The following is a 17,622-nucleotide window of genomic DNA, read 5'->3' as shown; positions in this document are numbered from 1 at the left end:
AGGTAATATCTAGAAAAGCATGGGAGTCATCACATAGTCATAGGAATGACAGAGGAGCATAAGCTGTAGTCCTACCCAGTATATTTTGCAGAATTAATATTAAAAGATACCCAAAACTGAGCTGGACTGTTTGACCAGTTTGCTTACAGAGCTCAACCACGTCACCAGAAGGTAAAGATTCAAACTTGACCCAAGCCTGCTCAATTCAAAAAAGGTTTGCAGGTAATCTCTGCCTGTTGTTGCTGGAGGTCTGCACACATCCTCGTACAGAGGCAATGTCTTCCCTTCCTTGCTGTCAGGGCAATTATGCTTGAGCTGCTCCTGCTCCGCAGAAGGTAAAGATTCAAACTTGACCCAAGCCTGCTCAATTCAAAAAAGGTTTGCAGGTAATCTCTGCCTGTTGTTGCTGGAGGTCTGCACACATCCTCGTACAGAGGCAATGTCTTCCCTTCCTTGCTGTCAGGGCAACTATGCTTGAGCTGCTCCTGCTCCGGCCGGCAGGCGTATCCTCGGCGCAGCGCTCCGCTAGCCAGGTGCTCTGGAAAAGCTGCCTCTCGGGTTGCTGCTTTCTCTGTCAGTGAAGGGCAGAGGCTTTGTACACCAGCAAAAACTTGTCCCAGGTGGTGACAAAGAATTTCAAAAACAAGATTCAGCAGCTGCATAGAATATCCGTTTCTCACTCTCTTTTTGAAAGAACTTCCCAGATTCAGGGATAATGCAAGACAAATTCCCAGACATTTCCAAGCGTATATCAAAGGTACGAGCCACTGTTTAGTTAGACAAAATACGTATTTCTTTACATGTATTGCAAGCTTTCCATCCCTCCTGAGTGACCCCTAAATTCTCACACCTTCAGTGATTTGGCGGGGGGAGCAGAGAATAGACAAAATGAAGTAGTGGGGGAGGAACCAGAAAAATAGTAAAATGTAAAAGTTTCAGTATGACAATTTTTCATGGGATGGAGACTTCCAGAAAAGCCTGCAGTCACTGCTCACAGTGGGTTAGTGAACTTTCTTTCAAGGGATTTACTAACAAATTCAGGATATTCTCTTTGGCTTCAGCATTTAATCTTTAAAACCATAGATCGCTCCGAAATCATAATGCAAGACCTTTCTAATTAATACCCAAGCTACTGCTTTACTGCACGTTGAAGCAATACCCAAACACAGGCTCGGGAGCAGCCTTTACCTGCACACAAAACTAATTCTGTAGGCCACAGACTTGTGATCTGGGGTTCAAACTTAACGTAAGGTAAACCAGGCACTCTGCTACTGTGTGAGAAACCAAGAAAGACAAAGATGAAAAATTAGCAAAGCAATTTCCATTACCAAAAGTAGGAAACTAATTTAAGTTTTTCATTCCAATCCTTTAAAGGTTGTTTTCTAACTTGCAAGTACTAAAGACAAATCCTACCCTGAAGACCAACTTGCTGCATGTTCTCGTAATTTTTTTTAACTCCTTTGGAAAATACTGGCCTTGCAATAAGAAAGTAAAGAGACATCAGGTTGTTAAGTGATCTGAATATTGTCTTACAAATACTTGAAGAGATTTGTGATAATGAGCTCCTCTAACAGAGGCGCGCAAGATCCAACTGCTGAAAATTTCATTTGGAAAAAAAATCAAAATGCAAAGAACTTTTAAGAATTAGGCTACTGGAATAATTCACATAGGAAACTCATATTTTAAAATCAGAAGTAGATGCTTAAGATGTCTTGTCTCCAGTTTTACTGCAGCATCCGTATCTACCGCGCTTCTGCTAAAGCCATTCCAGCAGTGCCCCTGATCAGGCCCTATCCGTGGTTCTCTCCGGAGGGTGTGTCCCATGTACGTAACCATCTCAAGCCTTTCTCTTAGATTCCAAACTGCAAGGCAGAGTAGCACAAGGACGGGAACAGCAGAATGCTGCTATAAAAGAACAAGTTCCTTCCCAGCTGCAACGCGTAAGGCTCAGGGGGTTTATAAAGGACATTGCGTGGCTCTACTGCCTTTCCATACCCACTGCTCGTTACCTCCCACTGCTCGTTACCTCCCTCACCGGCATGGTTGCATGCAGTACGAGGATGCTCATCATCGTGAGGACCTTTAAAAAAAAAATAAACTTAATGAAAACTGAGCATTTACTATGGTAATTCTGGCAGAAACTTCCAATTACCACCTCACTGTTTGTTTGGTGGGGTTTTTTTCTCAGACAAGTGTCCTTGCATTTAAGACACGTGAATGGGTATCTGATCGCTGGAAGTTCACTGCCAAAAAGGTACACGAAGTTTAGACAGGAGGAGGTGGAAAAAAAAAAAAGCCAAGCACCTGGAAAACACTTCATTGCTTCTTTATTTAGATGCACCCACAGTACAGAGCCTCTTGAGCATGTGCAAAAGAGGAAGATTACACATTTATAGCTGGGAGCACCATTGAGTTCGAGTTTCTTTGATACCATTTTTAAGAAAGTAAATTATTTCCAAAGAATGACATTTGGATCCAAGAGCTTAAGACCTGCTTGTACTTTACCCAGAGGTGGAAGGTATTTTTCTTTTATTATTACTTCGATGTAGAGTAGAAGACATTTTCACAGTCTGGTTGGACCAGTCTATATATTTTCATATGCACCTTTTAATATATATAAAAAATGTTTCATTTTTCCCCCCTACCCACAGATAGTTAGATGCATCTAAGTTTAAAAACAGTAATGGACCAGAGCATTCCTATGGGGAAAAATGAACTTTTGCTGCCCTCTCCTGCTTAAACAATGAAATGCTAAAAGAGTAAGATCTATGAATCTAATGCTAACCTTGAAACAAAAAGCATGACAGGTCATTCGCTATACTACAATCAAAAATAGGACAACAACAAGAAATGTATCGGTACTATTTATATTTGAAAACTCCTCATCGTTACATGAGGTTATGAATACAACATATTTACAGTAAGTGATCCAAACAACAAAAACTTGTACTCAGAGAGGTCATGATAAAAAGTGTATGCTCCTGTGGATGGGAAGCAACACTTGGATAAAAGTTTTCAATCAAAATTAGCTCCATTCTGTTTCAAGATACCATTTCATAGACTTCAAAACGAAAAGCTGGGCTATACAAAATCTGCTGCACATACCAACTAGAAAAACTAACTCGTGGCTCACTCCGGAGCTGCTGAGGGAAGCAGGTGAGCCCAAATTAAAAAGCCACACATAAATACAAACATTCTTCAATCTTGCGCATTGTCACCTTCGTCTTGTTTTTAGGGCAACTGCTTTGGGATGGCATGGCTACACACTTAAGAGAAAAGGCTGCCTTAGTTTTCCAAGACAGAACTAAAAGCAAATTATTTCAGTTTTACTTGGGGGGGGAGAAGACTCTATAGTCTTTTCCCCCCTGCTCACAAAACAATAAAAAGGTTTTTAAAGCTCCTGATGTATTTTCCTTCCCATAGAGTGAGAGAGCCCGAGGCTGTACTTACGCATGTATAATGTAAGTACAGCTGCTGCATTTCTTACTCAAGCAATTCTTGGCTCTGACACCCTCGATTTTTCCATATATAGGAGGAGATAAAAAAATAAATTAAATCCTTTTATTTATGCTAACAAAACCAAGATTAAATTTACTGTAACCCTGCTAGTGAACACGCCAACGGCATTAGAATACTTTATATTTAAAGCATTCCAACCTTTGGAAGAGAGACAAAAAACACTCAAAAGCAATGAAAGGAAAACAATAAGGGAGACTTTGCAAGATGAAGAAAGCAATGTGTGCTCAATTTAAAGTGTATGAGAGGAACCCTACTTTTACAGTTGTTATATCCCCATGACCTGATGCAATGCCCTAGTATTGAAAATGCAGCTCTTTGCTTTTACCAGAGAGCATTCAACCCTTTCTCCTGAAACCAATATGGTGCAGGACACGAGCGACCACCCAACAACTGCTGTACGAGCAGTTAATAAGAACATTTACACAAATAAAGGTAGTTTCTGGAACTCAAGAAGCAAACAAAAGCATAATTAAATAGACGCACTGATCACACTTGGGCCCATACGCTGCCTTCTTCTTTGCCTGCAACTCCAACTGACAGCAATGGGAGCTCTGCAGAGCGGCAGGACATCGCATTTGGATTGCGGCAAACAGTGGATCCCGGGGGTACGGTGGTATCGTTGTGGCAAGTGCTTCTTCTCGTACATCGCACAGTGCAACCTAGTGTCGTATCAGCCTTTTAGAGTCAAGTGACTAATATCACATCGTCCCATTCACTTTAACGAAACATTCCTTCTCGGAAGTGATAAATCATCTATAAACTTTAGAGACTCCCCACTATCCCCACATCAGAGGTAACATCAGAGGTAACAAAATATTGCAACCCATCAGGTTCTCATCAGTTTTGTATGATCAATACCAGAATGTCATGTCAAAACCAAAAATAGTTATGAACAAACAACACTCACCTAAACTCTAAGTACAGGACAAGGTGCTTTTTCTAATTTCACATTGCTGTGTTTTGCTCCACCAGGTGGAAAACATTTACCTTTTTTCCTCCGTTCTATCTCAGTTTTTCACAATTGAACATAAGTCTTTAAGCATGAGTTTTAGTCCACCCTCTTGGAAAGCATGATCATTTCATACAGAAATCACACTGGCAAATATTTTTTGGTAACAGAAATAAAAGACTGTCAAAATCAATGGGCTAAGGGACAGGATTTGTTATAAATTTATTTAATCTTCAGTATTTCAGCTTGCACCTTTGCTTCAGCACTTTAAAATAAAATGTTTCAACTATGACAGTAACTGCCTACTTTACATTGCGTCCCAGTCAGTGTTCTTAAAAGAAGCTCAATTTAATCCCATTAAACCATGTTGTGTTTGGTGTTGCATATGACTAGTTCCACTTTTTTTTCCAGAATTAACAGGGTCAAGTTTTTACAAAATCATTGAGTTTACAACATTTGTGTGCACAGACCCAGGAGTACAAACTGTGACCTGATAATCCTGAAACAGTCAGTAGTCTAGGAGGGAATTCTTTTTTACCTCTTTTCCGTGCCTGAAAACATGAAAACTTCAAATCCTACTGTATATTTAAATGGTAGGAAGAAAAATATACAAGCTTGTATTTATACTGTATTTCTATCAATGGCAACAGGTCATAAATTCATGTTTGCAACTATCACAAAGACTCATGAACACCAATTCAGTTTTATACTGTAAATACTGCTGGATTGATGGTTTAGGATTATCAATTCACTGTTGTCATATGTCTATAACAGTTCAAAAGCATCCTGGAGAAAAATCCTGAAACACATACCTTTCGGTATATAATAATGCAACTGCATTAGCTAAATATATACTGTACATAAGTCTTATCAGCATTTTACCTACCAAAGATGTAAGATTCCACTTTCAAATACAAAGCAGATAGCCAATAATGTATACCTATAATACAGCCCTCTCCTTTGTTTTTGTATTTTTTTTTCTTTTGTTTTAAACAATTTGGTCACAATGCACCTTTGATATAAAAGCATTTTAAACTTTATTATTAATACTCAGAACATTAGGATATCCAGAATTTTTTTCAGTAGCATTTGTAGAACCACTTTTGGTAACAAATACAGTAGTTAGGAATGAGCATCCAGATGAGAATGCAGAAGTCTATTATCCAGAATCCTTTCCAGCTAAGACCATAGGGCTGGTACTGTGATGAGTAATAGTACTAGAACCACAAAAACACTATAGAATGTTTCTTCGAGGCTACATCCTCTTTTGCTGGAACACTTTATAAATACATATTAAAAAGTAAGGCAACAACTCCAAACAGTCCAAACTGCTATCTCAACTCAATTTGCAATCAGACCCATGACCACTGGAGATCAATTTCATGCTTGCACTGTTTAGCGTTTGTCTTTATTCTTTCAAAATGGTCCAATAAAAACATAGTGTAATAATTTAGCAATTAGTATTTCTAAAACAACTCCGGTATGTGTGTCCAATGCCATATCACTAATACTGGTTAGGTACTGACGCCCAGGGTGTTACCACTGCCCATTTTTAAAGGATTGCGGACACTAATTTGGATTTGCAATAAATAGGTGCATGAATCCAAAGCTCCCTTCCCTACTATGTTTATCACCTACTTGTTTATAACTCCTAATGTTCAAATTAAGGAAGCACCAGAGACAGCCTGGTACTAAAAAAATGCTCACACCAGTAAACAAAACTTTTATTCAGGACCTATGTTTTTCATGGCCCTGATCTGAATGGACATTCAACTTATGAAGATGTGCAAAAGGAAAAAAAGTCAAATTACAGTAAAGTTATCCAGAGAAGGAGGATGTTACACAAACTCATAAGGAAATGACAGTCTTTTTTTCTCTTTTACTATAAATACACTTAACAGTTTAGCAGAAAGACAAGCTAAATTTTAAGATTGTTCACATTTGAAAGTTGTATTACACTCTCTGCTAACGATAAATAAGGAACAGGTCCTGACAATGGAATTTGACATCGCAATTTTCATCAACAGATCTTTGAAGACTGGTTTTAAAGAAGGGTTAAAACAATGATTATGTTTGCAAAGTTCTGAGAAGTCCATCTGCTGTCCAAACTTTGGATTAAAGTCCTTATTTTTTTCCTTTACTTAGAGACAGGTATATACAGTGCTGTTGTAATAATGAAACAAATGTGAAATCTACTGTAAAGTTGCACAATACAGAAAACTGTTGCTCCATCTTCTACTACATAAATGTGTGACTCCACAGGTTAATAATGCTGTTTTGTTTTTTGTTAAGTTGGAATTATCCCATCACGTCTAAGACCTCTCTTTAATTCCAAATCCTCCAGTTTTTTCCACAGTTCTTCACGCTCTTTCTCTTTCTTCTTCTCACTGACAGATGAAATAAAACAAAGAGTTAGCAGGAGAGAAGACTGTACAATATTTATGTTAAAATATGTAGTTGACATTAATTAGCAGCACTAATTTTGTTGAGCACAACTGCAATTTTCCTAACATACACTTAATTTTGGGGAATACTCTTTTTCTTGTTTTCTTTTCGTTACCTATGTAAGTATCACTAAACAAACTAGTAGGAAAAGAACATAAAACGTAAGCTGAACAAAGTGACAGTGTTCACAGACACTAATTTCCACTACAGAACAAAAAAATGCAGTGAACTTTTATTATGGAACAAATATGTCATGGTTATAAAAATTAACATTTCATTTCTATTATTATATCATATATAATAACATTATATTATCATTATATTTAGTTATATATTTATATTTATGTATAATAATATATTAACATTTAATTTCATTCATAACTTGTATTTAATTATTTTCCAGTTTGTTTATTTAAGAAAGGTATTTTTTAATCTTCTAAGTAACAGCCACTTTCTAGAGCGGGCATTCCCTTATCCTTTTAGAACCACTGTTCTTATATTGACTGGTGGCTTTCATATAGCTTAGGTACCAGCCAAGGGAAAGTTCAAGTTACAAGATGTGTCTTCTGTTCAGTGATTTACTTCTTTTTCCTTACCAAATTCCTATAAGAATTCCTACAAGTTGATTTAACAACTGACTTTCATGGCTGATTTGATAAAATTAAAGCTAACATAACATTTGCATTACCTGCATTATTTGCTTTCTAAATTTCCTGTCTCTGCCATAGCTTACTTTGAATAAATCTCCCCAATACTGCAAGGTACAAAATGCTTTCAATTTCTATTAAATCACCTCAGAGGTTCAGGTGAAATGGAAATCTAACAATTGTAGAGATACAGATTCTCTGCCACTCACATTACAGAATCCTTGAAAAATATTTCAGTGGATTAGAAACATCCCTACATATCTTGATTCAGTCAAAATGCCAACATCTGGCTCGTTTATTTGAAATTTTAATTTCCCAAGAGTATTTTAAACATATGAAAAAAATACAAGCAACTTCCAGATAAATAAGTCCACGTTCACTAGGAAGTATTTAAGATTACATACAAGAATAAGTGAAATAGCCTGACGTTTTCAGCCTACTTACCGCTATTCATCTTCTAATCATTATGAAATATATGGCTGCTTACCTAAAAGACTGTTAGAGGATGATCACCTCATCCAACTTACCTATCATAGTCATTAATATTGAACGTATTTCTCCTCAAGCTTTAAATGGTATCAAAGCTACCCTTTTGAAATGTGGTTTTATTAAGATCCTAAAGATTTTCTATAAACATCAAGGTAAATATCCCAGTTTATACATTTGGGTATTTACATGTTTTAAAATGGTAAGTAGTAAACACAAATGGTGAAATGGTTAGCACCAGGCTTGCTAGGAGATACGGCGTCAGTAGGTGCAAGAAAAATTCTTTGTGTAGTTCAGTCAATAAACCTCACCCATTACCCAGACACGGGACACACCACTACGGTGTCTGGTCCTGTTAAGAGCACAGTTCCTCATCTTAAGGGGCAAAATACAATTGCAAATTGATTTAAGTCACTGAACTCCCTCAGTAAATGGCTGGATTAGATGACCAGTCCTGAGATTCTCTGCCTTATCTGCTAGTGTTGTCTCAACTGCACTAGGAGATTAAGCCTTATTTATCAACACCTATCCAGAATTCACCTGGCTTCTTAGCTCAAATATATATCCAAGTCTCTAAAAGTAAAATACTGTATTAATGAACTAACCTGCATGTACATTTTTTTATGTATAAAATTTTACAATGAAGCAGAACAAAAGGACAGTGTGACTCCGGTCACACAATTCAAAAAATAGGGCTGCCAAGACCTTTTAGGGACTATGCTAACCTTACAAGGTCTGATGACATACAGTACCCTTTGCTTTGCTTGGGGGAACCCTGAGTCACAGAAATGTATGACTTAAATGAAGTTGCAAACTATTCAGAGTTCCTTAAGTTTCCTCATTTTTTTCCCCTGACCCTTTGGATAAACTGAAACTTTTGAGAAAAGATGCTGCATTATAATTAGAGAATGAAGATTAAGGGAAACAGGAGAAAAGACAAAAAGCATTTACTAGGGTGGAACTAGTGATCGTGTGAGTGGTGTACCTACTGGATCCTGCATGCTAAAGGACTCGGATACAGCAAGACCTCTGAATAAGAAATGGAAGGGTTGAGAGATGCCTCTTTGCTTTATGACCACATCTAGCCTATGATCGGTAATGTGGAAAATAAAATCTTAGGGTTTTCCCTCATGTCTCTTTCCAAATCTCAATGTCACTTTTTTGAAGTCTTTAGACAAAGTGTTCTCTTTAAACCCTTTTCTTTTATTACTGAAGATCTTGATACATCTAAGTCTTTTGGAATGTGGAGTCAAAAGGAATTCCATGAGGAACGCGGATTCCCAAGCAACACAATGGGTACTGTATTTCATAACGGGTAAAAAAACTGGACGTGATATTATCTCACATCTTGCAAGGAGAAGGCTAAAGAGCATGCAAAGGGAAAAACGAGACATTGTGTCTATTATGTGTGAGATGACGCAATTGCATCTGAGTGTAAGGGAAAAACTAAACAGCAGGCCTTACGCACAGATGACAAAAAAAAAAAAGCTTTAAAAAGTTACCGCTGACGATCTGACTTGTAAGTGGCTGTCAGCTCGTCAAACATGGTGCTGTTCATTTCCATAAATGCCTTCAACACATTGTAGACTAAAGCCACAATAGCCCTGTGAAACATGAAAAAAGAAAAAAAAAAGGACTCTATTAGTTTCAGGTGAAATCAAATGCGAAATGAAAGTGTCTTCTCTTACCGGCATTTCTGCGACCAACTCTGCTCTTGCAAGTATGATAATGTAAATTCTTTGATATCAGTGAAACTACTCTTGATTAACATATTTAAAGGCGAGAATCAGCTTTCATGTCTCTACTGACTACTTAAATGGAGAAAACCAAAACTCCAGGGTAAAAGGTAACAACAGAAAGCTATTACATATAAATACAGACTCTTTCCTCATGCTGTGGAGCAATTCTGAATGCAACTCCAGGGATTCAAATCATCAATGCTGGCAGAAGGAATAGAATTTAAACACAAAATGGAAGTGATTCATATTTCCTTATGATTTTTCTATGAAGCTGAATATTCAGTGCATCTATGCAAAATACAAGGCTGTATTTCAGGAGTGATTTCCTTGTACTCATACATTTCATATTCATTTTCACTTTGGTACAGCAAAAAACTCTTAAACACAAACCCTTCAGAGGAGTGCTGCAGTATCTGTGTAAAACTGTGTGTGTGCATATATAAAAAATATCTATATTTTCATATACATAAAAATATATATAATATCCGTATCTTTCTCTAGACATAAAACCTCTGCCTACTTTGTTTATTGCTGTTCCAGACCTTACCCAAGAGCTGATACACCACTGCTTATTTGAATTTGAGTTGCTTAATTGTCTAAATCATGACAGGCCTGATCTGTTCATATGGGAAGAAATGATGTATTATTATAATAATAATAATTTCAAAATGGCTTCAAAGGCATTCTGTCCCACAAAGGTTCAAAAAAGGTAGAATCAGTTTACTTTTTTATACCATCTGACTGGATAACTAACCTAAAATATACTAGAGTTTCCAAAGTATAGTGGGTCTGCCAATAGTCTGATTATCTAGAGGTCGAAATTCCTTTCTGGCAAAGTTGAAGATAAAGAAGCAACAAAGCAACTGAAAAGGGAAAGAAACACATCTAAAAATAACTTCCAAAGAATTTGGACTAGATTATCAATCAAGAGATCCCAGTTCCTGATCCTCTACTATGGTTGTCATATTCAGACACGGGGCTGCTTAAGAAACAGCGCTTCAGCCAGGAGGCAGTGAGTCAACATTACAGGTGCCAGGAACCTTTGGAGCAAACCTATAGAGCAGACAAACTATGTGCCATTTCCCACAGACCCCTGTCTATCATTCACCTCTTTCAACAGACTTTCATTTTTGCTGCCTACATTTAAAAATGTTCTTATAAATATAAAAACTCTTTAAATACCTTCCTTATTTTACATGTTTCTTAACCCAGCTTGTGTGTCAAAGGTACAAAATTCCTGCGGGTATGAAAACTCTGTGAACTGCGATACTGGAATATTCTCATTATCAGAACCATCCCAGTGTGTAGTATAAAAGGCTGGGCAGGAGCATGGGCAGGTTGGAGACTGGTAATGCAGCACTAGATTTGTCACGTAAGCACACAGACTTGAGGGTTTGGCTAGGTATAGAACAAACCCTCACCACCTTTAGTGGTAGAAGGGCAGTGTTAGGTTAACGGTTGGACTTGATGATCTTAAAGGTCTTTTCCAACCTAAATAATTCTATGGTTCTAAAAAGACTAATATTTGAAAAGATGAAGTATTTTAGAAATACTTCACAGTAAGGTCTTAAAGCAACTGCAACCTGAATGTAGCACAGCTCATTAGGAATACTGGGTTTACTAAATGGTAACCATCTTGACTTAGAAAAACTTTTCAACTAAAACATAGAATACATAGCATCTAACTGTAATAGTATTTATTTATCTAACTGTAATAGTTTTATTTTTCATTAAAACACTTTCTACTAGGTCATTCAGTTTAAAAATAAAACCACCAAATTAATAGGCTATTAACATGAAGCAACTGCTCTATTATTGTGTATAATAGAGAACAGCTGCACTTACATCAATTTAGAAAAAACAACCCAACCTAAGAATATACTGATGTCTATATGCTTCATAGATGTTTAGAAAAACGCCCATACCAGAGGTATCAGTATCATCCATGATACAGCCACAAAGCTTTATTAATGCCAAGCAATATTCTAGACAATTTACAATCAGGCTTAAAACGTTAACCAGTTTATAAAAAACTGTGTAGGAGAAATGCTTGGTGAGCAACACTTTTTCTTCAATAACAATGTAACATCTAATTTCTCTTTTTTCCAACTTGTGAGAAGGTCTATTTTTATCCCATAAGGTACTGATTTTTGTACACATACCAGATAATTAAAACCATTTTGAGACAAGCTCAAGTATAGACTAATTTATATTGGCATTAACAGAGTTGCACCTGCTGATGCCAGCTTTGAGTTTGGATTTCTCTGCTTCAGATGTTCTTCAGCACACATTCCCTAAGTTTATCAGTGGTATGTCAAATGGTAAGATAAAGTGTAATGGCAAAAACTTACGGATTCCAGTGCTCTTTAGAAATCCTATAAAGGCTGGAAAACATGATGGGAAGTATAACATTTGAATTCTCCTCTATCAAACTCATGATGTATTCGTTATTCCAATAATACAGCGCTCTTTCGGCCACCTTTGAGTCAAAGGAATAAAATATTAACAGGAATTCAGATACCTATAATTTAGTAATTTTCTGAAGGAAAAACAAATCACAGAGAAATTTCACAAAAGATGAATTAACAGGAATCATTAACTTTGGAATTAAAACTCTAATCAGTAGCATAACATGCATTAATGGAATTAGGTTTTTATCCTATAATTCGGATCCCACAGCACCCACTCTCTCTTTCCCCTGAGCAATATGTTGTTACTACCAGGTGCAGGCACTGCATTAATGCTGCAGCTGTGGAGGGGAAGGGAGAGCAGACAGACTTCCCATCGCCCCCTTCCCTCAATCCTGTGACTGCAGTCGGAAGGAGGAGAGCAGTGCTGGGATTCCAGAGGAAGGAGACAGGGAAAGGCCCAGTAGCTGGGCTGAGTAAGGGAGGAAAGATCTTAAGTGTGGGAAAGGTACCAGTAATCACCTTGGGAAGGAGCTGGGGCAGGAGGTAGTGAAAACACTGATCTAAATTATGCTAAAAATAGATGTAGTCCAAGGAAGAGCTGAAAACAGTCACACCTGCCTTTGTGCCAGGACAGGTCACCTAGCTTAATATGGAGACTCTACAGGCCATGAATCCTATCTCCTCTTCACATACGATTCAATTTAAATCCTGTTCATTCCCTTTCTTCCCATTACGCAATGTGAAGAAAACAGGCTATGGGTTATACCACCAGACATCTCCTTACAGAAGGAAAGAAGTAGTGAAACAAGAATGCCGCACAATACTGTGCTAAAAAAGGGAGCAAATACATCCTATGTGGTCTATCAGTCCAAAGGCCATATGGTGAGTACCCGTCACCTACAGTCAGAAGGGCTCAAAGTTTGGTTGGATACAGTTTAAGGCCTTATGTGGCTCAGAACAGCAAATTCTGTGCTGTAACTCCAGATATATCTAAAAAGTTATTTGTGGACCTCAGAACTAAACTTCTACTGCAACATACCCTTTTCCATAGAAACCCAGAAGACAAGTATTTAAAAACACATAACATAACATAACATAACATTTATATTTGAGGGGGTGTTGTGTTTGAAATTGAGATTGTACATTCCTATATAAACAATAACCTCTGCCACTGACCTGAAAATGAGGGCTAGAGACACACTTGGCAATTTGTTTAAACAAGGGTTCCTGGATTTTGACAAATTGTGATGGTTCGATTACATCCAAGATTTCCTCCAGCTCTCCTAGGAACATGACCTAAAGACAAGGAAGGAAGCATTGAGTATAAAACCTCTGAATCATCTTGAACAGCAGAATGCCAGTAACCCTCAAATGGAAGCCTCACCAGCACAGCAAGCCCCTCTCAAAAAATGTGATCAGTTCTACCTGTAGCAGCTTCTGAATTCAGTCTCTTAAAAGAAGGAGGACGAGTGTGTACAAATGCTGTGTTTAAGTAGTCCATCACAACAAAATTCAGAACTGCACTAGTATATCCATGCTGAAAACCTAGCCTCACACAAAGAGTTTGGCCAAGGCTTAAACTTTGTTAACTAAAGAGAGTCTCTTTAATGTTACCTCATTTTTGGAAGCAGTATTCAAAGTAACGGTTCTGCTGTGTCACAAAATCTCATTAGGGAAAATTAAATTTGCATCAAGAATTTGAAATAAAAATGCAAATATCTAACTGCATCTTTTACATGTTTAGTACGTAATGCCAGACAATAAAGTATCTTTCATCCTCCCTGGAAAAATACTATCCTCACATATCAACAATTCCAAATCCAGCAGAGTTTTCCAATCTATCCTCAACAATATTTATTTTCTCCTTTCTAAAACAAAAAGAAATTCTCTGCAGAAGAACCAGTGCTTATTTTGTGAATAGGAACCATGGTTACCAAACATTTCTCTTCATAATCAAAACTGTCCAAAAAACCCAGAATTCCATTATGGAAAATCACCTACAAGAATTAGTATCAAGATCCAAGACAGCATGTGCTATCTACCTGGAAATATCTAAAGATTCCCTGCCTATTATACTGTAGAACAAAGTAACTCTTATGGTTTGTTGATACTAGCATATCACTTACCTCTTTCTGACTGCAGGTTTTTGGCCAGAATTTCATTAAACCTCTAATGACCTAAATTAGAAGGAAAAAAAAAGTTAGATTTTTTTACTTTTCTCTCATCAGGGTAAGCCATTATTATGCAAAAAAAAAAAAAAAAGCAAGTATGAAAGAAATATTTACTGGTTCTGTGAGTGAGGGATCTTTCTCCAGAAACTGTACTATGCAATACGCCAGCTGTGAAGAGGTAAAGATTTAAGAAAATGAAGTTAGAACATTTCTATAAAGAAACCACAAAACCATTTTTTTAAAAAAGACTCAAGGCAAGATGCTATACAGCTTTCTTAAACTGCATCCCATTTTAAACTGAGATACAGTTTGCACTGTGCAAATCCACTCCAAGTTCAGTTCATAAGAAACAACAGAGCACATTAAAAAAAAAAAAGTAGCGTATACAATAAAAATCAAAGCAATTTGGAATTCTAAATACAGCCATACAACCAACACTTTGAAGCTTCTGCTACTTTGTGAAACTGCGTCTTTTTACACATTTTATACATAGGCAAAATCATGGAAACTTAAAAGATGAGCCAACACAGCTATAACCTGGAATAACATATTTAGAAAGCACAGCTTTATCAGCATAAGAAAGACTGCACTATCTGAAAATCAGAGAGAAAGGCAACACATACCACTTATCAGAGGAAAAATGACATCATAAAAGCTGAATGTATAGAAAGTTATATGAGAACATAAATGCAGTATTAAGAAATCTGTGAGGGAGAATGCTAAAGATTATGCAAAAATGTGGGTATTAGTATTCAGAAAGTTGCCAGGGTGAAGAAGAGCTTTGACAGCACAAGGCTAAGGAAACCCAAACATCCTCTTGGGAGAGGGAATGGGAAAGGCAAACTTGTGAGAATGAGAAAATAGCAGACAGGAAAACCTACAGAGAGAGTTTAACTACTGAACAAAATCTGCAAAATATTACAGATGTACGTTAGACTTTTAATTATCTAATCAGAAAAGAAGCAAGACATTTATCATACAAAGCACATTAAATGAATTAAAGAAAGAAATCTATTGCATTTTTTCCACGTTTCAAAACTCTTCCCCCACCTTTTATGTGCTACGCAATTACATTTCCCAAGCAACCTTAAAAAACCCCAATATATCAGTCTAACCAAGCAGAAAATATTTTTATAATTTCTACCTGTGCATGGAAGAGTGATAAACTCCTGACGGTATGTAAAGGGATCAGCACCTTCACCAGAAACTGTTTATGCTCTGCCTTAAGAGGTAAAGCAAAACCATTGATAATACTAGAAATGAGAAGAGAAATATTTGTTAGTGTTATAATCACAGAAAACGTTCCTGAGGTCTGAACAAGGACTATACAATAATTTAGCAGTCAGCACCTGTTTACAAATAGCAGGCCCATGCCATTTGTAAACAGGTGCTGACTTTTGTCTTGCTTAATATTAGCAGTGCAGTACATATCTAGGTAGCAATTCAGCTCCGACTTAGGAACAATCATATAAACAGCTGCACAATCCTGTTGCCAAACAGATAAGATCTTGTCTACGTGGTCTGTAAATTCATGTAAGCAAGGTGTTCTTGAGTAATTAACTTACCAGGATTAGATTTACTGAAAATATTCACACTGTTAGTGTGCTCAACAAAAAAAATTTCTGCAGCATGTAAGGATAAAATGCACAAAATTTCACACACACATACACAGACGCAAAATCAATCCAACACTTTTGGCTGTAACTTGCATCTAGTTATATACTCTTGGCAAAGATGTGACAGAGATTTGCACATGGGCTTAAAGATGAGCATGTGCGCACATCTGTTTTCAGAATCAGGGCTTACAGTAATACTTTTTCCGAATCCGACACTATTCTGACGTGTCCAGAAGGGAAGTTTGAGATAGATAATAAATAAAGACTCGTTTACCTTCCTAAAATTTCCAACAGTTCAGCTACGCCATTGAAGTGTTCAGTTTCATAAACAAATCTAAAAAAAGAAAAGTTAAATATAAATAATATATCAGTTTCCTAAAATGTTCATAAGCGAAAGGTACATACCCACAACTTACCGTAGAAAAATATTATTAATCTGTTTTCGGATAAATGCTCTAAGACCCAGAAACTTGCCATAAATTCTGTGCAAGACTGTTTTTAGGTAGTCTCGTTCTCGAGGGTCTTCGCTGTCAAACAGCTCCAACAGCTGCGTTTAAAGGAGAAAGAGAACTGAAACAGTAGACATTTGACAAGTATGACACACAGACTTCTATATAAAAGTTAAATTCATGAAAACACATGCATGTAAGAATATGATATCCATGTTACTCAAGGTGTAGAAATACAGTATTAAAAAAATCTGTTGTGACCCCAGTACAACATCGCAAAACTCAGTTTATTAATTTCCAATTCTGACATAACAAAACTTTGGAAGACTTCAAACAAGTAATAAACTTTTGATTGGCTGACTCCAAAATGCTGCCCTCTCCCCCAAAATCAATAAAATAAATTCTCAGGTGCTGTCATATCTACGAAGTAAGACAGTTTGCCTCTTACCATCCACCATTCCTTCACTCTGCAGATCTAAAGGATCCTCATTTGCCCTAATATTTTGTTCCCACAACATCGTGTCAAGGTCACATTTTTCTAATTGCTTGTAATTTATATTATGAGCTCTTAAGCCTTCCCAGTGATTGCATGGCCTTCACACTGTGGAAAGACTCAACAGTGATGTCTATGCCAGCACTGGATCTGCTGTTACAGGATCTCCACTGACTGACACAAATCAAAGCATCAGGGGGAATTAATCCTCCAGGTTCAACAAAATGGTAACTTCAATATCCAGTTAAAAAAAAAACAACCAAAACCCAACCAAATGACGACAGAAAACCCACCCTTACCAAGTAATTCGAAAGTAAGATTTTAAAACAGCAAAATTACAACGTGGTACTCGGCTGAAAGAGAATGCCATCCGGTGTCTTGTCTTATACAAAATATATCCTGAAACACAGACACCTGAAGTTGCCTCTAAGAATTAAGGCATGAAATGAGTAACAGGAATAGCACCTGCAGATCTTCATTCTATTCCACTTGAATCCTCTACCACAAAATGATGAGCTTCCCCCTACCCCTTCCTTTTTCATCTTTTTTGACACCACATTGGCTATTCTAGCAGACATTTGGAACAAGTTAGAAGGTAAACTTTATTTAAAAACAAAAAAACCCAACCAACCAAAACCAGAAACAAAAAACCCCACCTACCCCCAAAGGCACAGAAAATAGGGAAGTTTAAGGCAGT

The 17,622-nt window shown here is 37.0% G+C and overlaps 1 protein-coding gene across 3 annotated transcripts in view; it reads right to left on the bottom strand.

The window, feature by feature from the left end:
* Positions 1-2,018: 2,018 nt before the first annotated feature.
* The window catches only part of PPP2R5E (protein phosphatase 2 regulatory subunit B'epsilon), a 53,817-nt gene continuing 38,213 nt past the window's right edge, over positions 2,019-17,622 (bottom strand). For 2 of the 3 annotated variants that reach the window (XM_035893559.1, XM_009638010.2), the window contains exons 5-13: positions 16,400-16,530; positions 16,258-16,317; positions 15,512-15,620; positions 14,482-14,535; positions 14,323-14,373; positions 13,373-13,492; positions 12,137-12,264; positions 9,549-9,650; positions 2,378-6,855 (exon numbers count right to left, since the gene is read on the bottom strand). In XM_035893559.1, coding sequence (XP_035749452.1) covers positions 6,756-6,855; positions 9,549-9,650; positions 12,137-12,264; positions 13,373-13,492; positions 14,323-14,373; positions 14,482-14,535; positions 15,512-15,620; positions 16,258-16,317; positions 16,400-16,530 — 855 coding nt within the window. In that variant the 3' untranslated portion in view covers positions 2,378-6,755. Of the gene's footprint in view, positions 2,081-2,377; positions 6,856-9,548; positions 9,651-12,136; positions 12,265-13,372; positions 13,493-14,322; positions 14,374-14,481; positions 14,536-15,511; positions 15,621-16,257; positions 16,318-16,399; positions 16,531-17,622 lie in introns of those variants that run through there. The other variant, XR_004841886.1, reaches the window with a different exon arrangement.

The sequence above is a fragment of the Egretta garzetta genome, unplaced genomic scaffold, assembly GCF_000687185.1.
Source record: "Egretta garzetta isolate BGI_Z169 unplaced genomic scaffold, ASM68718v1 scaffold95, whole genome shotgun sequence".
In the NCBI taxonomy this organism is placed as follows: domain Eukaryota; kingdom Metazoa; phylum Chordata; class Aves; order Pelecaniformes; family Ardeidae; genus Egretta; species Egretta garzetta.
The sequence above is the reverse complement of the archived record's forward strand: the minus strand, read 5'-3'. Positions and strand labels throughout refer to the sequence as shown.